The sequence below is a fragment of the Trichosurus vulpecula genome, chromosome 3, assembly GCF_011100635.1.
Source record: "Trichosurus vulpecula isolate mTriVul1 chromosome 3, mTriVul1.pri, whole genome shotgun sequence".
NCBI lineage: Eukaryota > Metazoa > Chordata > Mammalia > Diprotodontia > Phalangeridae > Trichosurus > Trichosurus vulpecula.
Genome location: NC_050575.1, coordinates 402600686 through 402622367, shown reverse-complemented (window position 1 = coordinate 402622367; position 21682 = coordinate 402600686). Strand labels below are relative to the sequence as shown.

General features: G+C 38.8%; 1 protein-coding gene across 1 annotated transcript in view; it reads right to left on the bottom strand.

Annotated features, from left to right (window-relative positions):
* Positions 1–21682, bottom strand: part of LOC118841599 (zinc finger protein 420-like) — a 65773-nt gene that overhangs the window by 33100 nt on the left and 10991 nt on the right. Inside the window, exon 6 of the mRNA XM_036749152.1 lies at positions 7067–8159. Coding sequence (XP_036605047.1) covers positions 7067–8159 — 1093 coding nt within the window. The remainder of the gene's footprint in view (positions 1–7066; positions 8160–21682) is intronic.

The following is a 21682-nucleotide window of genomic DNA, read 5'->3' as shown; positions in this document are numbered from 1 at the left end:
CTGGAATGCACAGATTTTTTACGGCTAACTCTTAAAGAAAGAATTTAAAAATGGAGGATATATAACAATTTTAAAGAAGTGGTGGTTTCTTTATAGAAACAACAGTAAATTTCATCAAAGGAAATTACTATTCTAAGACAACAGACCAGGAGATTCAACTGAAGAGGTTCTTGGGGGGGAAATAAATCAATGTGTGTGTGTGTTTATACACATACATGTACATACATGTATATGTATGTACATATACATATTTGAGATATATACATATATATACATATAATCAGCATTATGTGGTAAGCATTGTACCCATAAAAGCTAAAAAAGTAAAACCCAATAAACAACTTGTATATATTCCAATGGAATTTATTGAAGGATTTGATTTACAAATCTTGAATGAAAAACAATTGCAGACTACAGAAACTGTCAAGGCACCCTAGGGAGGGTACATCCTCCACATCCGAAGAATTTTTTATAAAAATGTTTAATATTTTTCCTACCAACTTAATAAACCACAAACACAAATATTTTAATATACAAAGATACAAAAATGCATTTTAGGTTTCACATAGTAGTAAAGTTCCTTTGTGTCTATTTCCTTCTAAAATTTTTTTCCTTTTTTTTTGTTTTAGTGATGTTTCATTCACACTAAATCACCCCTCCCCAAATGGAAGCCCTCCCTTCTAACAAATGTGTATAGTCAAGTTGCCAAGCAAATGAGCACCTTAGCCATATCTGAAAATGTATCTCATTCTGCATTTTGAGTCCATCATCTGCCCAGAGGTGATAGGTGCTCTTCATCACTGACCTTCAAAAGTCATTAAGGGTCACTGTGTTGACCCATATTAATGACAAAACCAAAAATCACATGATTATATCAAAAGATGCAGAAAAATCTGTTGACAAAATACAAGCACCCATGTTAAAAAAAAATTGGGGAATATGGACTTTTCCTTAATAAGGTAAACTTTTATCTAAAACGAAAAGCTAGCATTGTTTGAAATGAAGAATCTACTAGAGGTCTTTCCAGGAAGACTAAAGGAAAAGTAAGAATGTCCATTGTCATCACTAATTTTATACAGATCTAGAAATGCAAGCTATATAAAAGACAGAAAAAGAAATTGAGAGAATAAATATAGGCAGAGGGAAAAATTATCACTTATGATAGAGGTTCAACTAAAAAATTAATTGAAACAATAACTTCTGTCAAATAGAAGATATAAAATAAACTCAAATCTTCAGCCTTTCTGTATATTATTGACAAAACTCAATAGGACTTATAAAAAGAAATTCCATTCAAAGTATCTATAAATATTTAATATACCTGGGAGTCTACCTACCAAGTCATACTCAGGGCTTGCATAAAAACATTCTTTACAGAAATAAGGGGAGACTCACATAATAGAAATATTATTTGTTTATGGTTGGGCTGCATTATCCCTATCTACCACCTTTCTTTATTTCTCCAATAAATGCCTTTAAGGTTGTCTTCTAGCCAATACCCTACTATTTGGCTACAACTTCCATCTGTCTTCTGGTTTTGTTTATAACAAAAATGCCAAGATTGCTATGATTCTCCTCCTTCAGCAATATGTCCACTTGACCACCGGACGAAAATCTTGCATTTAGAATATCAGTAGTCAAATTAATATTTGTTGATGGTCTGTTTTCCCATGACTAATCATCATCACATCAGAAGCAGAATGGGGGCAGCAAAGCACCAAGGGCCACTTTTCATTTTACTTCATTTCTTGTGTTGTTTTTAGATGGCCAGCCTACTACAACGTGCCTCTCTACACATAGGCAGGTGCTAGAACACAGAGAGCACCAAACAAAACCATTTTTAAAACAAAGTAGATTATATTTTAACAGATAAAATAGGGAATAGCTATTGATATTGAACCAGGTACCTATGATGTCAGTCTACGATCAGAGCTATGATTATAATTAGTAAAAACAAACAAAAAACAATGAGAAAAACGTTAAGGCATACAAGTGAAATAACTTAATCCTGAACTATTTAAACAAGTAACTTACGATCAAAAATGGATAATAGATAATAGACATATCGATATCAATGCTAAGAATTTTACATAGAAGTTAACTCAATGTAAATTAATTTGCTACAAAGAAGCTAAGAGCAGAGAAAGCTCATCAGTCAGCAAACATCTGACTTAACAAATAGAAGAACAGTGTCAGCCAAAGCTAGGGATAGAGTATGACTTTATTTTAAAAGTACTGCCAAAAAAAATGATAGACAATGCTCAGGAGCATGGTCCCTGAGGGAAGCAGAGAAGGATAAAAGTTCAGCATGGTATCCAACTAAGCAAAGTCATCCAAAGTGCATTAATAATTAAAATGGAAGGAAAACAAACAGAAGACAAATGGAAAAGATTTGTAAAAGTTGTGATGAAAAATGTTTTTCTCCATCAAGAACAGTGGAATCATCCCACACATATGCTAGCATCACAGTATTGGTGTGCTCATAGGAGAGATCAAAATGACAATAAAGAGAACAAAGATGGGAAAATTGGGCAGCCCAGACCAATTGAATATTGAGATCTGTGCTAGAAATGACACAATTGTGAGGCCATCAAAGGATGGATATCCAAGGTATCAAAGAGGAAGATACCAAAGCAATGGAAAAATCTGGAATCATTAATATTGACTAAAGTGACCAAGAGAACATCAATAACTTCTGACCTACATACCTTCTCTTCCAGTTATACAAAATCTTTATAAGAATCATCTACATGAGTCAGTCAGTCAAAAAAAAAAACCTTTATTAAGTGCCAGGCACTGTGTTAAGTGCTGAAGATGCAAAAAGAGGCAAAAGACGGTCCCTACCCCTAAGGAGCTCATATAATAGAGTCAATAAGTATGACATGACATGAATTAAGAATATATTTAATGAGGATATTACTAAAGATTAAACAGGCTCTGCCAAGCAGTCTCCAACATTGGACCATATCATTACCATTAAACAATTAATTAAAAAATGTATAGGATTTGGGCCACTGTTTGTTAAAAGCATTTGATCAGATAGAACAAAATGCCACCTTACTGGTTCTTTTGTAACAACGGGCTCCCCACCCACACGTTAAAATTATTGTAAGATAAAATAACTGAAATAATCCTGTTCATAAACACCAGACAAGGCATAAAACAGAGGGATTTATTTTTGCCAAAACTTTGCCACTGTGATGGAGGAGATCAAACATAAAGTCTTAAGTTGAAAAAGTGATGTCTTCCAGATTTTTCTGTTTGTGGATAACACTGTGCTAACTGCATCAAGCCCTTGGACACTGCAGTCTTCTGGAAGAAATCTGTTATGTTTTAAAGGGGTGTAGCCCGACCATCCAAACAGGAAAAATCCAAGTTGCTGAAGAATATGTACTGCCCAGATTAAAACATACATGTTGATGACCAACCTATAGAACTTGTCCAAAAGTACGTATATTTGGGAAAGACTACATAGATGGACGGATCCAAAGTTAACCAAGAGGAGAGGGTTCTGGATTGCCAATAGGAAACTGCAAAGCTTATTTAATGCCTCCAAGCTTCCAATGAAAGCAAAGGCCCATCTTTTGAAAACCAACATTCTACCAATAATACTGTCAGGCAATAAGACATGGAATACAAGGCTCCAAAGAAATAGATACGACTATCACACAGAGGGCAATGGAGAGGTCCATAGTGGGTGTGAACAGGGTATAACCAACGAATGGCTCCAAAGAACAGGAGTAAAAGATGTCATCAATAAATCAGATCAGTTGGAATAGAAGATGGGTATGTTACATGGCAGTGGTAAGGGAAGACAGATGAATAAAGTGCTCCACTAGTACCCTAATGTCAGAATTCAAGGAAAGACTCCAGAACATTAGGTGGATTCACTGTGGCCCACTTAAAGGAGAACAGATTATGATCTACACTAAACTCAGAGGCCCTATAGCCTCCCTAGTGCAGTCTGAAACCAGATTAAAATGTAATTGGGAAATATTTAACAAATAAAAATACAATATAGATGATGTTAATTTGTGGTTTTCTAAGTCAATATGCAGCCAGCAGGGACCACTGACCCACACCACTGGGGGGAACTTTCAAGTCATTTTTCTCTCAAGGCAACACTATTGTAGCAGGTGGGGAAAAAAAAATCCGACACAATATCTCCTCAGCACTGAATAAAGTATGGTTTCTTTTGATGAGAACTATTTGACATTAAAGGGGAAAGGGTTCTCCAATGCAGAATTCCAGAGATCTGTGCTATTTGACATTTTTATTAACAGTTGGATCAAGGCCTGCTTATCAAATTTGCAGGTGGAACAAACCTGGGAAGAAAAGCTAACACACTAGGATCATAGAGTCAGTAATTCAAAAAAGCTTGACCTGCTAGAACATTGGACCAAAATGAATCAGATGAAATGTAATAGGGGTAAATGTAGTTAGTGGCTTACACTTAGGTTTATCACATCAGCTTCACAAATATAAGACAGGGGAGGCAATGCTAGAAAGCAGTTCATCTGACAAAAGTCAGGAGATTTCAGTGAATGGAAGACCCAAAAGGAGTCAAACAATGTAAAAGTATAGCCAAAGAAAGCTAATTGAATCTCAAGATGCATTAGGCATGTCATATTTTTCAGAGTGGGGATGGTATTGCTGTATTCTTCCACTGTTCAGACCAGATCTATTCAAAATATTCTCATTAATTCTAGAATACCTATTTCATCTCTGGAATTCCCACCATAAGGTCCGTGCTATCCTGATTGGTGTGTTAAACGTCCCAGTATGTCTGGCTAGTCTGAGCCATACTTCACGTTCCACCTCGGTCATCCTTCCCTCTATCCTGCCTACCGCTGCACCCTCTGGATCTCCAGACTTTGTCATCCATCCTACTAATATACTGGAGTCCAAAGACTATGTCCTTAGCTCAGGAATTCCTGGCTCTTCGCTGTCCTGGCAAGTGTATCACATGATCCATATGTAACTGGTCCCACTATGCTTGAAATTCTACCACAGTCATCTGTCCTGCCTGCTGCTGTATCCTATGGCCCTCCAGACCTTACCATCTTCCCTACTATTGCACCTTCACAGGCCAGATGCCACCTTCTCAGGGACTTGTCCCTCTCACCTCTAGAATTCTTAGTATAGGGATATGCTATTCTAATTAATGAGTATATCAAATGACCCACACTATCCAGCCATTTCTAGCCAAGATTGACGTTCTACCCATGGTCATCTTCTGACATCTAACCCGTCATACCCTTCTACTTTTTCCCCTCTTCCACTGCCAGTTTTCTGCTCTGCAGCCATGATAAAATTGATATCACCAGTGCTATTGGAAAAAGGGCATGTCAATCAATTCACCATCTCCCAAGCCAAAACAACTATTCCAAACTACCACTCTCCTATGTGTGTTTTCTTCTCATATTAAAATCTAAGTTCCCTGGGGGCAGACAGTTTCTCCTTTGTATTTGTATCCCCAGTGCTTAGCACAACACTTGATACTACTCTTACTAAGAGTAAGCCAGCAACTAATTTATAAGTAATTATAATTAATGATTTTACATTCATTCACGTCATATTCTATGAAGACAAGTGATATGCTTAAGTGTTAAAAAGAGAGCCTTAGTTCATTTTATATGAAGTTGAGGTGAGAGAACTGAAGATGTTTCTACAGAAGAGAAGACTAACCGAGGGCATTATAGCTAATGTCAAGAATATGATGGGCTGTCACTAGGAGGAGGGACTAAGCATGTTGTAGTTGGCCACAGAGGGCAGAGCTAGGAAAAATGGGAGAAAGTGCAAAGAAGCACTTTCTTAAGGGCTTAATATAAAGAAAATTTGAATTAGTATATTAATCCAAAAGTGGAGCCTACTGCCTTAAGGAAGCAATGGACTCCCGCTCATTAAAAGTCTTAAAACAAGAACTAGATAAAACTTGCATCTTATACAGGAGATTCCTTTTCAGATAAAACTTGACCAAATGGCTTCTGAGGCACCTTATAACTGAAATTTTGAGACCATAAACTCTTCTGAAGCATTCTTTCCATCATGCCTACGGAGTTAATCATTAGTATGAGGTCAATGATGGAATTTCAATTATTCTTACTACATTCATGGAGATTCTCACCCAGATAAATTATCTGAGGTCATGTAATGTGTTCCCCCAGCTGAAGTTTTCCCCAAATGATATTTTTTTAAATAACAATTTTATGGCATGTAGCAAAGGTTTGACTCAGCCTGAAGACTTTCCCAATTTATTATAACCAAAGAATTTCTTTCTCTAGCATGAAGTCTCTTAATGATACTCCAGGTTTCTGTTGTTTTAGTTAAACTACATTCATCACATTAAATGTGATGCTGCCAGTATGAAAGCTCTGATTCATGCTAAGTTTTGTTTTCTCATTAAGCGTTCTCCACATTTTGTACACCAAAAAGGTTCTCTCCATCGTCTCACACCATTTGGAGAGCTTCCCACACCATTTGGAGGGTTTCCTATATCCATTACACTAAAAATAAGGTTTCTTCTAAATATTAAGGTTTTTTGTGTGTATATTAAGGTTTTGCTTCCAGTGGAAGGCTGTCTCACATTCATTAGTCATAGGATTTCTGCCCAGTATGAATTCTTAACTAATAAACAGTACATATAAAATGGCAAAGTTTTCACTGATTCCTTACATTCAAAGCATCCCTGTGGACTGTTTTATTATGTGCAGCAAAGTTTAGCCTCTGACTATAAGCTACTATCCACTCCTTTCATTCAAAGCATTTCTTTCCAGTACAAATTCTCTCATGTGTATTAAGGCTGTCCTTAAGCCTAAAGGCTTTCCCACATTCATTACATGAATATGGTTTTCCCTTAATATGAACTCTCTTATGTGAATCAAGGTTTCCCTTCCACCTGAAAACCTTCCCACATTCATTACATTCATAGGGTTTCTCTCCAGTATGAATTCTCTCATGTTGCATAAGGTATGAGCTCCTCCTGAAGCCTTTCCCACATTCATTACATTTATAAGGTTTCTCTTCGGAATGACTTCTCTGATGTTTCAGAAGACCTGAACTGAACCTGAAGCCTTTCCCACAGTCAATACACTCAAAAGGTTTCTCTCCAGAATGAATTAGTTTATGTTCTTTAAGGCCAGAATTGGTGTAGAAGGCTTTTCCACATTCATTACATTCAAAGGGCTTCTTTCCAGTATGAAATATCTTATGCATTTTAAGTTGTCCTTGCTGTGTAAAGTCTTTGCCACATTCATTACATATGTAGGGTTTCTCTCCACTGTGGATTCGCTTATGTACATAAAAATTTGCCTTAGAGCTGAAGGCTTTCCCACATTCATGACAGTTATAAGGTTTCTCTCCCGTATGAATTCTTTGATGTTCTATTAGATATTGTTTCCTGCAGTAAGCTTTCCCACATTCATTACATTTAAAGGGCTTTTTCCCAGTATGAATTATCTTGTGTATTTTAAGGTGTCTCTTTTGACTGTAGGCTTTCCCACATTCATTACATTTGTAGGGTTTCTCTCCAGTATGCATTTTTTCATGTTGGCCTAGAGAATGTTTCCGGTTGAAGGCTTTCCCACATTCATTACATTTATAGGGTTTCTCTCCAGTATGAATTCTTTGATGTTCAGTTAGATATTGTTTACTGCAATAAGCTCTCCCACATTCATTACATTCAAAGGGATTCTTTCCAGTATGAGTTATCTTATGCATTTTAAGGTGTCTTGTCTGACCAAAGGCTTTCCCACATTCATTACATTTGTAGGGTTTTTCTCCAGTATGAATTTTTTCATGTTGGCCTAGGGAGTGTTTACGATTGAAGGTGTCCCCACATTTAGTACATTTATAGGGTTTCTCTCCAGTATGAATTCTTTGATGTTCAGTTAAGTATTGTTTGCTGCAATAAGCTTTCCCACATTGATTACATTCAAAAGGTTTCTTTCCAGTATGAGTTATAGTATGTATTTTAAGGTGTCTCTTCTGACTAAAGGCTGTCCCACATTCTTTACATTTATAAGGTTTCTCGCCAGTATGAATTCTTTGATGTTCAGTTAAATACTGCTTGCTGCAATAAGTTTTTCCACACTGATTACATTCAAATGGTTTCTCTCCAGGATGAAGTCTTCCAAGTATATTACATTCATGAAGAAAATCTAGGGGAAGGGAATAAAGGTGTAAATGTTTAATGTTGTCTGTGATGTAAGCAAAAGGAAAGCAAGACTTCAAAGTAAAAACAAAGAAAACAAAACTAAAGAAAAAGATGGGAAACCTACCCCATATTTTAATGTTGCAGGGTGGAAAAATGTGAACACGGAGAAAAAAGGGAAGAAGGATCCCTTAATAATTAGGAATAAGTATAAGGCATAAGACTCTTCCAACAGAGTGGGCAATGTAACCTATGAAGGAAGAAACTCCTTAAACTCCAAGGGACCATGATGTAATTTCACATGTGCTGACAGGAAAGAGAACATCTGCTAAATTTCAGAGGAAGAGAAAAGTAGGGTTGGTTAGAAACTTCATGCTGAAGAGTATCAAGGTGGCCTGGCCATCTGCTGATGACATTAGTTATAGAGAGAACTACTGACTTACCTGTACACATAATTTGAGAAGTACCAGACAAACTCCCAAGACTGATCAAATAAGATGATTACTACCCAATTCTAATTGTCTTTATAGGGACAAATGATACTTCCAAGAGGAACCTAGAAAAGAGAGCTAGAGATTATGAAGTCCTAGTCAGAAACTACGCAAGAAGGAGTGGTAAGAATGTATGTGCCTAGAAACTTGAAACTCTAAAAAGGCTTGAAAATGAAGGGGGAAGATAAGGAAGAAAATAATTTCTGTAGATCTAAAAATCTAGATACCACAGAGACACCTACAACATAGGAGGTAAAAAGCAGTAAACATAATCACTTCACAGAGACAAAATCCAACAATAAAGTTCATAGCTTTGGATGTCTCTATAAAAATAAATGGAGAGGCAGAGTCAAGATGGTGAAGAAAAGGCAGTAACAGGCCTGAGCTCCCCTCCAAACACCTTTAAATGATGCCATAAAACAATTCCTGGAGCAGTATAACCCACAAAAGGACAGGGTGAAATAATTTTCCAGCCCAAGACAACTTAGAAGGTGGCATGAAAGGTCTGTCAGATCTGAGTGAGAGTGGGTCACAGTCCAGCACAGGCTGCACCAACACAGCCCCAGCCCCAGCAAACCAGGAGCAGGCCTTGGAAGCCACTGAATCAGCAATGGCTGCTTCCAGAGCTCTCAGCCCACAGATGGCAAGGGGGCTGAACAACTGATCAGGCAGAGTTCTCTTTGCTGGCACTGAAGCAGGACTCTGTTGCTTTGCCTGTACTCAGATCTGGGTCACAGTCCTGTGTGGCAGTCCCAGGACAAGGAGAAGCACTAGCACACCAGAGCTCATGGTGACAGTGGATCAGGGACCTTCATTACAGTTCCAGGGCAGAAAACGGTGCTTGTGGTCACTCACAGACCGCAGCACAGCTCTCCTTAGATCATACCACCTTGGAGTAACTGAAAACTTACAGGTCCCTAGAACTATCTCTAAAAACAGCTGCACAAAACCCCTGAAACTTGGGACAGTATGCCCTCCATCCTGGAAGCCGAGCCCACCATTAGCAAAGAGTTAAAAGTCAAGAAATAGGCTAGGAAAATGAACAAACAACAGAAAAAAAAAAATCTGTTCATAAGAAAGTTACTATAGCGACAAGGAAGATCAAAACACACACTCAGAAGAAGATAACAAAGTCAAAGCTCATACATCCAAAGCCTCCAAGAAAAAGATGAATTGGTCTCAGGCCATGGAAGAGCTCAAAAAGGATTTTGAAACTAAAAATAAAAAAAATTTAAAAAAATTTAAAAAAATTAAAAAAGAAAAAGAAAATCAAGTAAGAGCTGTAGAGAAAAAAATCGGGAAGAAAAATGAGAGTGATGAAAGAAAATAATGAAAAACAAGTCAATAGTTTGGTAAAGGAGACACAAAAAAATACTGAAGAAAATAACACCTTAAAAATACACTAGGCCAAATGGTAAAAAATGAGGAGAAGAATACTTTGAAAAGCAGAACTGGCCAAATAAAAAAGGAGGTGCAAAAGCTCACTGACCAAAACAATTTGTTAAAAATTAAAATTGAGCAAATGGAAGTTAATGACTTTATAAGAAACCAAGAAACAATAAAACAAAACCAAAAGAATGAAAAAATAGAAGACAGTGTGAAATATCTCATTGGAAAAACATCCAGGAGAGAGAATTTTAAAAAACTACTGGACTACCTGAAAGCTATGATCAACAAAACAATAACATCTTTCAAAAAATTATCAAGGAAAACTGCCCTGATATGCTAGAACCAGAGGGTAAAATAGAAATTGAACGAAGCAACCAATCACCTCCTGAAAGAGATCCCATAATGAAAACTCCCAGGAATAACATAGCCAAATTCCAGAGCTCACAAGTCAAGGAGAAAATGTTACAAGCAGCCAGAAAGAAACAATTCAAGTATCACGGAGCCAGTCAGGATAGTTACCAGCTGCTACATTAAAGAATCAGAGGGCTTAGAATATGATATGCCAGAGGGCAAAGAAGCTAGGATTAAAACCAAGAATCACCTACCAGAAAAACTGAGTATAATACTTCAGGGGAAAAAATGGACATTCAATGAGATATAGGACTTTCAAGCATTCTTGATGAAAAGACCAGAGCTGAATAGAAAAATCTGACTTTCAAATACAAGACTCAAGAGCAGCATAAAAAGGTAAACAGGAAAGGGAAATCATAAGGGACTTAATAAGGTTAAACTGTTCACATTCTTACATGAGAAGATGATACTTGTAACTCATAAACACTTTCTCATTGTTAGGGCAGTTAGAAGGAGTATATATAGACAGAGGGAACAGGTGTGAGTTAAATATGATATTAATATTAAGGGATGAGAAAGAGGAATGCACTGGGAGAAAGGGAAAAGGAGAATGGGGAAAACCATCTCACACAAAAGAGACAAGAGAAAGCTTTTACAGTGGAGGGGAAGAAAGGGGAAGTGAGGGGAGGGAGTGAACCTTACTCTCATCAGAATTGGCTCAAAGATAGAATAATATACACATTCAATTGGGTATAGAAATCTATCTTACCCTACAGGAAAGTAGGAAGGAAAGGTGATCAGAGAAGGGGGAGGGAGGGGAAAGAAGGGAGGGCAGATTGGGGGAGGCAGTAGTCAGAAGCAAAACACGTGAGAAGGGACAGGGTGAAAGAAGAAAGAAAAAAGAATAAACAGGGGAAACAGGATGGAAGGAAATTCAGTTTATCACAACTGTGAAAAAAATCGAAGCAAATTTCTCTGATAAAGGCTTCATTTTTCAGATATACAAATAACAAAGTCAAATTTATAAAAATAAGAGCCATTCTCCAATTGTTAAACGATCAACAGATATGAACAGTTTTCAGAGGAAGTAATCAAAGCTATCTATAGCCATATGAAAACATGCTCTAAATCACTATTGATTGGAGAAATGCAAATTAAAAATTCTGAGGTACTACCTCATACATATTAGATTGGCTAATAGGACAGAAAAGGAAAATGACAAATGTTGGAGGGCATATGAGGAAAATGAGACATTAATGCATTGTTAGTGGAGTTGTGAACTGATTCAACCATTCTGAATAGCAGTTTGGAACTGATGGGGTACTTGTGCTTGGACCCTAATTCTAACAGCCTCTGCTTGGGTGCCTGTGCCTGAATCCCAATTCCAAAACCACATCCAGTTCTAAAATCAGACCTCTCCCTACCTTCAAAACATTGGCCCTAGCAGTTTCTCTCTAGCAAAGCAGGGCAGTATGCGCTGGCAAAATACTTATCTCTCCTCCCCATACTGTAGGCAGCTGTGCCTATCTACTCCCTGTGTATTGATAATTGGCTGTGCAACTGGGTCATGACAATATTCACTACTTACTGACCTTACTGATATGTATCCTAGATATAGTCAAATATATACTCTCTTACATTTATTTTGTCTAACAAGACATTTGATGAAAGCCACTCAGATGTTCCCAGTCAGCCCTGACCAATAGTTAACTTAGTGACGTTTCACAGTCAAAACCACACCTCCAGGTTGCTCCCCTTGGACTATTTCCCAGTGAACTCTGGGTAATACGCCTGCACAGTAGATACAAAAAGTGCATGTTCCTTTAAGACCACCCCAAAACACCTAATTGACAAGTTTCACTCCTAAATCTTTTATAAAAGCTCTCCCTGCACCCCTCTAAGGTTGCAGGTTCCCTAAGAACTCTTGCCCACTATAAAGCATAATAAATCTTTGCCAACTTGACTTAAAGAATCCTTGGAATCATGAATTCATCCCAGATGGCCCTGACCCTCTCCAGTCCTTGGGTCCTTGAGGGGCACTCTCCCTCAACCAGGAACTCCAGTCCTGGGAATTTTAGTTTTGGCATTCCCAAATCCCTGGTTTTTTCCCCCTCAACAGAACTATGTCCAAAGGGCTATAAAACCATGCATACTCTTTGACCTAGCAATACCACTACTAGGTCTGTATCCCAAAAGAGATAAAAACAAAAAAGACCTAGATGTACAAAAGTATTTATAGCAGCTCTTTTCTGGCAGCAAAGAACTAGAAATTAAGGGGATTCCCATAAATTGGGGAATGCCTGAAAAGTTGTGGTATATGATTATGATGGAATACTATTATGTGATAATAAATGATGAGCAAGATGCTCTCAGAAAAACCTGGAAAGACTTACATGAGCTGATGCAAAGTGAAATGTACTATGTACATTAACAGCAATATTGTAAGATGATCAGCTATGAATGACTTAGGTATTCTCAGCAATACAATGATTCAAGATAACTCTCAAGAACTTATGATGAAAAATGCTATCCAGCTCCAGAGAGAGAACTGATGGTGTCTGAAGCATACTTTTTTTACTTCCTTTATTTTTCTTGAGGGGTTTTCTTTTTTGACCCATGTTTTCTTTTACAATACAACTAATATGGAAGTATGTTTTGCATGACTACACATGTATAACTTATATCGTATTGCTTGTCTTCTGAATGAGGGGGCTGGGGAGGGAGGAAGGGAGAGAATGTAGAACTCAAAGTTTTAAAAACAAATGATAAAATTTTATTTTTACATATAATTGGAGAAAAATAAAATACTAAATAAATAAAAAATGCTATTTAAAAAATGAATGAGTACACAAATTATGAGTAATAAGCAAAGAAACAAGAAAACCTGATGCAAGAAGATAAATTTGACCTCACAATTCAAATATCAATTTTTTTTCAAAAACTCTAAGAGTTGATGTTACAAATTACAAGCCAGCAAACTTGTCTTCAATTTCTGCTGAAATTCTAAAATATGTTACTAAAGGGATGCTTTTGAAAATCTGGAAAAAGAAGCAGTGACAGCAAAGAGTCAGCATGATGTATCAACAACATATCATGGATGACTAACCTATTTTCCCGTTTTGACAGTTATAAGACCAGTGACAAGCAGCAGAGAATGATGTTTAGCATAACATACTATAATGGCTAGCATAGCCTCAGAATTAGGAAGACAGATTTGAAACCTGCCTCTAATACATACCAGCTATGAGACGACCCTGGGCAAGTCACTTGGCCCCATTCTGCTCCAAGAAGCTCTGAGTCTAAGTCATGGAAGAGTTGCCAAGCTACATCAGTACACTTCTTCACAAGGAGCTACCTAGGATGGAAATCAAAAATCAGGAGTCCTTTGCCACCCCCTCCAAAAAGCATCAGGGGAACATCATTGACACGGTTTGCTTAGATTTTTCTAAAATATTTAACTAAGTCTCTCATTCTATTCCTACGGACAAGGTAGATGTGTACTAGACATATACTGGACCTGGAGTCAGAAAGAACAGAGTTAAAACTCAACCTCAGACACTTCCTCGCTGTGTGATCCTAGGCAAATCACTTAACCTCCTCAGCTGCAGTTCCCTCATCTATAAAGTGGGGATAATGATGGCACCTGCCTCCCAGGGTTGTTGAGAGGAGAAAATGAAGGAATAACCATAAAGCACCTCGCAAACCTTGAAGTGCAACAGAAATGCTAACAATGATGATGATGGTGGTGTTGGTACTGTGTGGTGGTGATGATGATGAGAGTGTAGACGTGGTTGAATGATCAGACCCAAAGAATACTAATTTATATGTCCATGTCAAGTTAGAGAAGTTCTCTAAGTGTTGTGGGGGCAAAAGTCAAGTAACTCAAAGTAACTCAGGGGCTACACAAGACAATCCATTAGGGAGTGGAAAAATACTGGATCTTCTTTTAATATTTAGCTGTACTAACTCAGTCTGTATGCCAAATACCCATATGTCTTATATTATATGTAAGATATCTGAAGGAAGAATTGGATTTTCATGAAGAGGAGTGGACAGCAGCATCCTTAATCATTTCCTTTCAGAGTACTTCAATGTATCTGTATCAGGTCAAGTGGATTTACAGATTATATTATCTAATTCTAACTAAATTAACTTTCGCAAGATGGACACGAGGCTTAAAAAGATTTCAACAAAGAAAGCTCAAATTGAAGTTAACAGTGATGGTGCGAATACACATGACCAACAAGAAAATAGATGAGCTGATATTGCTCCTACTCAAAGTACCCCCTCTTCATAAGCCACACTGCAAGGTTAAAAATAATGAGAGTCTAAACAAATCTCCCAAGAAGTTGGCAAAATAAAAAATGTACAAATCATCAAGATTATCTGAAATATCCATTTGTAGCCACTCTCATTAACTATGAACTCCCTTGAAATATTAGATGACAAAATAAGACCATTACAATTAGCAAGACATTTAAAAGTTAGGCTTTTTGCCAAAAATAATGTAAGTTTATCATTTATAAAAATTCATATCGGCATACAGAAAAAGCCTTGGAAACAGAATTTTATAACCTTTGTAATATCTTCCAAACAAAAAGTTTCAATCGGTCTTGAGACCATTTGTTAAAAACATGAAAATACAAAGTCTGAATAGTTTATAATGGCAACTGACTAACATCCTGGCAGTTCCATGAACAAGACACTCCATCTCTCAGCTCTGGGCATTTTCCCTGGCTGTCCCCCATGCATGGAATGCTCTCTCTTCTCTGCTCTGATCACTGACCTCCCTGGCTTCCTTTAAATCTTGACTAAAATCTCCCTTTCCACAGGAAGCCTTCCTCAACTCTTCTTAATTCCAGTACCTTTACTCTGTTAATTATTTCTTATTTATGCTATATATAGCTTGTGTGTGTATAAGCACACACATACACACATGAGTGTATATACATATATGTACAAATGTGTGTATATAGATGTGCATGCACATGTGTGCCTATACATGCATATGCATGCACATGTGCATATGTATGTGTATATATATGCATAGAGTTTATTTGTTTTTGTCTGTCCCATTAGATTATTAGTTCCTTGAGGGCAGGGACTATCTTTTGCTTCTTCTTGTATTCCCAGGGTTTAGCACACTGCCTGAAACATAGCAGTTGTTAATAAATGTTTACTGACTGACAGAATGACATCAGGGAAGATGGAAATGGCTAGCCAATCGTTTTCAATGATAAATCTTTACAAAAATTGATGGATGAGACAGAAAAATGGGGGCCATTACTTAGTAAGTGCCTAGACACAGTTCTTTTTGGGCCAACATGCTTTTATGAGGTACCTTTTTCATCAGTGACAGCCATTCAATCCAGAGTACAAAATCAACTGGACTTTAGAACCAGCTCTCTGTTCAAATTGCTACATCACAAAGGGTTAAACCAGGATTTTCAAAATGAAATGAGGCATAATCATACTGTTCTTATTCTCATTCTTAAACTTACTAACATAAATAATTGTTTTATTTCACCTCTTTAATTTTAGTGTATGTTTTATAATGGACATATTACTGTGGTATTTCATGATAAAATTTAAAAATAAATATACATAGTTGGGGGGGAGGGAATGCTCAACACTTTCTTAAACTGATAAGGATGCATAATGGAAAAGTTCAGAGAACACTGCTCAGGTAGGAGTGCCCTCTTTGGCCCATGGCTACTTAACACTAACTTGTAGGAAGAAATAGGGAGCGTGATTATCACAATGGTGAATGACACAAAGCTAGGAGAGATGCCCAACAGATTGAATGATTCACCCTAATGACATTAAATTTATTATAGAGAAATATAAAATGCAACACTTGGATTACACCTACTAGATGGGGGAGATATAGCCCCCCAAAAAGTTCACTGAAATGAAAATCTAGAGGTTTTAGTGCCCTCCAAGAGCAAATGGCACCAAGAGTCCAAAATGGAAACCCAGATCATTAAGGCAATTTCACCTACATGAAAAGGCTTAGGGTCCAGAAAAAGGAAGTTTATGGCCCCACCGTACTCCCTGTTGACAAAAACAAAACTAGAATATCATGTTCAGTTCTGAGGATGACATTTTAGGAAGTCCATTGCTAAGCTGGAGAGCATCCAAAGAAGGTCACCCAGGATGGGGAAGCATCCCAAGATCATGCCCAGCGAGGATTAGGAAAAAGAGCCGTTGATGCTTAGCTCAGATGAGAAGCTTCAGGAGGGACATGACAGCTGTCTTTAAATACTGGAAGGGTGATGTATAGATGAAGAATCTGCACCAGTTCCGCCTCCTCTGCCCTTGAGAATGTTCCAGTACAGAACATGTGTCATCATGTGTGCTCAGGCTGGGAAGAGAGTAAGCCCCTGGGCTGCCAATGGGAGGGAAAGACAGTATTTTGCTACTTTAAGAGCTGGTGAGTAGGATATTGAAGGTCATGCAATATGGAATTAAAATCTAAGGAGATGATAGAGATCACTGAGCATGAGTAGAACTCAGTGCTGAGGGAGGTTACCAAAATGACAGACACAAGAGGATTGGGAATCAGGGGAAATATCATAAGACAAGAGAAGCAGGCATGGTCCTGAACCCAGGCGTTTAACATCTTATACTGAATTAATGGATGAGCCAGGTTACTTCCCCTTCCAATCAACCTTCTACAAAACTAATCTTTATCTTCCTCAAAATATGAATTTCAAAAGTATTTCCCTGCTCAAAACCTGGTATTTCTGCCTCCTGTTGAACCCCTATGCTACACAATATCAAAAGGCTCAGGAAGGCATGCACACTGCTCCCCACCAAGTCACCTTTAATTCGAGGAAGGCTACTGACCCACCATGCCTTTCTCCTGCAGCCTTCCCTGCCAAGAGCACTCCCCCCAAGTCTACCTATTCAAATCCAAAGAAGGCCTCAAGACCACATGCCTGTTTTTGGATATATCATTTCCTAATCACTCAATTTGTTTCAATGAATGTGTAGTAAGTGTCTTCTCTCTGTAAGGCAGGGTGCCAGGCACTCAAGAAACATCAGGAAAAGCAGAAATAGTCCCTAAGCTCCAAAATCTCTCATTCTACTGTGGGGATAGATGAGTAAATTTAAAAATGGTTTGAGTGGGAAGAGTACCTTTAAGGGCAGCTAGGTAGAATGGTGGATAGAGCTCTGGGCCTGGAGTCGAGAAGACCTGAGTTCAAATCCAGCCTCAGATACTAGCTATGTGACCCTAGGCAAATCATTTCACCCTGTTTGCTTCAGTTTCCTCACCTATAAAATGAGTCGGAGAGGGAAATGGCAAACCACTCCAGTGTCTTTGCCAAGAAAACCTCAAATGGGGTCACAAAGAGTTGAACACAACTGAAAAACAACTGAACAACAACAAGAGGTACCTTAACAGATAAGGGAGGAAATGTTGCTACTTTGGGGCTTTGTATAAATGATACTTGAGTTAAAAATTAAAGAGGAGGGGGCGGAGCCAAGATGGCGGCTGGTAAGCAGGGACTAGTGTGAGCTCTGTACCGAGTCCCTCCAAAAACCTATAAAAAATGGCTCTGAACCAATTCTAGAATGGCAGAACCCACAGAACAGCAGAGGGAAGCAGGGCTCCAGCCCAGGACAGCCTCGATGGTCTCTGGGTGAGGTCTCTCCCACACGGAGCTGGGAGCTGGGAATGGAGTGGAGCAGAGCCCAGCCTGAGCGGCGTGGAACAACCAAACTTGGAGTCGGGCGGATGGGGCCCCTAGCGCCTGAATATGTGAGCTGCGGCAGTTACCAGACTCCTCAACCCACAAACACCAAAGACTGCAGAGAAGGTTAGTGGGAAAAGCTGCGGGAGTGGAAGGAGTTCCCGGTTCGGCTTCCAGCCCCGGGGGCAGTGGAGGTGGGGCAGCTACAGTTGCTGCTGCTTCTGGCCCCAGGCCCACCTGGTGGGAGGAATTAAGTGGCAGATAAGAGCAGGAGTGCACAGCCTGCTGAAGATCTAAGCCCAGCCCAGGCTGGGGGTTCTTGGGGAAGGAGTAGTGCTGGTGTGACAGAGCTGGCACCTCCCCCCCAAACGTGGAACATAGAACTCGTTAGTCTACAAGCAGTCATACCCCACTGAAAAACTCAAGGGTCAGGTTGGTTGGTTGGGAATATGGCCAGGCAGAGAAAGCACACCCAGATTCAGTCTCAGACTTTGGATTCTTTCTTTGGTGACAAAGAACACCAAAACATACAGCCTAAAGAAGACAACAAAGTCATAGAGCCTACAACCAAAGCCTCCAAGAAAAACATGAACTGGTCCCAGGCCATGGAAAAGCTCAAAAAGGATTTGGAAAAGCAAGTTAGAGAAGTAGAGGAAATATTGGGAAGAGAAATGAGAAGGATACGAGAAAACCATGAAAAACAAGTCAATGACTTGCTAAAGGAGACCCAAAAAAATACTGAAAAATACACTGAAGAAAACAACACCTTAAAAAATAGATTAACTCAAATGGCAAAAGAGCTCCAAAAAGCCAATGAGGAGAAGAATGCCTTGAAAGGCAGAATTAGACAAATGGAAAAGGAGGTCCAAAAGACCACTGAAGAAAATACTACTTTAAAAATTAGACTGGAGCAAGTGGAAGCTAGTGACTTTATGAGAAATCAGGATATTATAAAACAGAACCAAAGGAATGAAAAAATGGAAGACAATGTGAAATATCTCATTGGAAAAACCACTGACCTGGAAAATAGATCCAGGAGAGATAATTTAAAAATTACTGGACTACCTGAAAGCCATGATCAAAAAAAGAGCCTAGATACCATCTTTCAAGAAATTATCAAGGAGAACTGCCCTGGTATTCTAGAGCCACAGGGCAAAATAGAAATTGAAACAATTCATCGATCGCCTCCTCAAATAGATCCCAAAAAGAAATCTCCTAGGAATATTGTCGCCAAATTCCAGAGCTCCCAGATCAAGGAGAAAATACTGCAAGCAGCCAGAAAGAAACAATTTGAGTATTGTGGAAACCCAATCAGAATAACCCAAGATCTGGCAGCTTGTACATTAAGAGATCGAAGGGCTTGGAATGCGATATTCCGGAGGTCAATGGAGGTAGGATTAAAACCTAGAATCACCTACCCAGCAAAACTGAGTATCATGCTCCAAGGCAAAATATGGACTTTCAATAAAATAGAGGACTTTCAAGCTTTCTCAGTGAAAAGACCAGAAATGAATAGAAAATTTGACTTTCAAACACAAGAATCAAGAGAAGCATGAAAAGGTAATCAAGAAACAGAAATTGCAAGGGACTTACTAAAGTTGAACTGTTTTGTTTACATTCCTACATGGAAAGATGACATGTATGATTCATGAGACCTCAGTATTAGGGTAGCTGAAGGGAATATGCATATATATATATATATGTTTATGTATATATATAAGTGAATGTGTATGTATGTATATATCTATGTGTATATGTATGTATGTATATGTATGTATATATATATATGTGTGTGTGTATATATATGTAAAAGAGAGAGAGCAGACACAGGGTGAGTTGAAGATGAAGGGAAGATATCTAAAAGAAATAAAAGGAAATTAAGGGATGAGAGAACAACATACTGAGAGAGGGAGATAGGGAGAGATAGAATGGGGTGGATTATCTCGCATAAAGGTGGCAAGAGGAAGCAGTTCTGTGGGAGGAGGGGAGAGGGCAGGTGAGGGGGGAATGAGTGAACCTTGCTCTCATCAGATTTGGCCTGAGGAGGGAATACCATACATACTCAGTTGCGTATCTTACCCCACAGGAAAGAAGAGGGAGGAAGATAAAAAAAAAATAAAAGGGGGGGGGATGATGGCGGGGAGGGCAGATGGGGGTGAAGGTAATCAAAACAAACACTTTGGAAAGGGGACAGGGTCAAGGGAGAAAATTCAATAAAGCGGGATGGGTTGGGAAGGAGCAAAATGTAGTTAGTCTTTCACAACATGAGTATTGTGGAAGGGTTATACATAATGATACACATGTGGCCTAGGTTGAATTGCTCGACTTCTTAGGGAGGGTGGATGGGAAGGGAAGAGGGGAGAGAATTTGGAACTCAAAGTTTTAAAATCAGATGTTCAAAAACAAAAAAAAAAGTTTTTGCATGCAACTAAAAAATAAGATACACAGGCAATGGGGCCTAGAAATTTATCTTGCCCTACAAGAAAGGAAGGGAAAAGGGGATGGGAGGGGAGTGGGGTGACAGAAGGGAGGGCTGACTGGGGAACAGGGCAACCAGAATATATGCCATCTTGGAGTGGGGGGGAGGGTAGAAATGGGGAGAAAATTTGTAATTCAAACTGTTGTGTAAATCAATGCTGAAAACTAAATATGTTAAATAAATAAATTTAAATTAAAAAAAATTAAAGAGGAGAAGGATTCTAAGAGGCAGAGATGAAGAAGAAATGTCTACCAAGCAGCGGGTAAATGCATGTCACACAGGTAGGAGACGCTGAGTTCCAGCAAATAGGGCCACTTGGCTAGAACAGAGAATTCAAGACGGGGTGTGATGTGAAGTCAGAATGGAAAAAGAGAAGTCAGATCACGGAGCTCTTTAAAAGCCAGATGAGGAAACTAAGTTTTGCCCTTAAGGAGACCGTGAACCAACTAAAAGCCTTTGAACAAGGGAGTGACATAGTCAGCCCTGTGCCATCAGAAGGTCACTGCTACAGCAGGTAGAGCATGGACAGAAAGCAGGGAGAGTGGAAAGAGAGAGGCCAATTAGGCAGACTATTTTTCCAGTGCCAGCAAGTGATCAGAGGCTTCCTAAGTGGAGGCAAGAAAAGTTATGGAGATAGAACTGACAAGGCCTGGCAACTCATTGACTGCAAGGGCTAACAGAGAAAAAGGGTCTGGGGTGGCACTGAGATTACAGATCGTAGTGTCCTTGCCAGAAACAGGGAAATTCAGATAATAGGTACGTGTCTACGGAAAGGTGGTAAGTTCCACTTTGGATATAGTGACTTGGAGAGATTGATGGACGACCAGCAGGCAGATGCAGATGCTTAGGGGATTGCAGCTGAGAAGAGATATTAAAACTGGAAACACGGATCTGGGAGTCATCTGCATAAATAAGTCAGTCAATAAACACTTAAGTGCCTACTCTGTGCCAGGCACTGTGTGTGCTAATTTGCATGATTTTATATAAAGTGAATCAATGAGAGCTGATGAAATCACCAATGTGGAGAGTGTAGACAGAGAGAAGAGAAAGGGCAAGCAAAGACTCAACACTAGAGGAGCTCTCTGAAGAACAGAGAGGAATGAAGTCCTTGAAGAGACACACA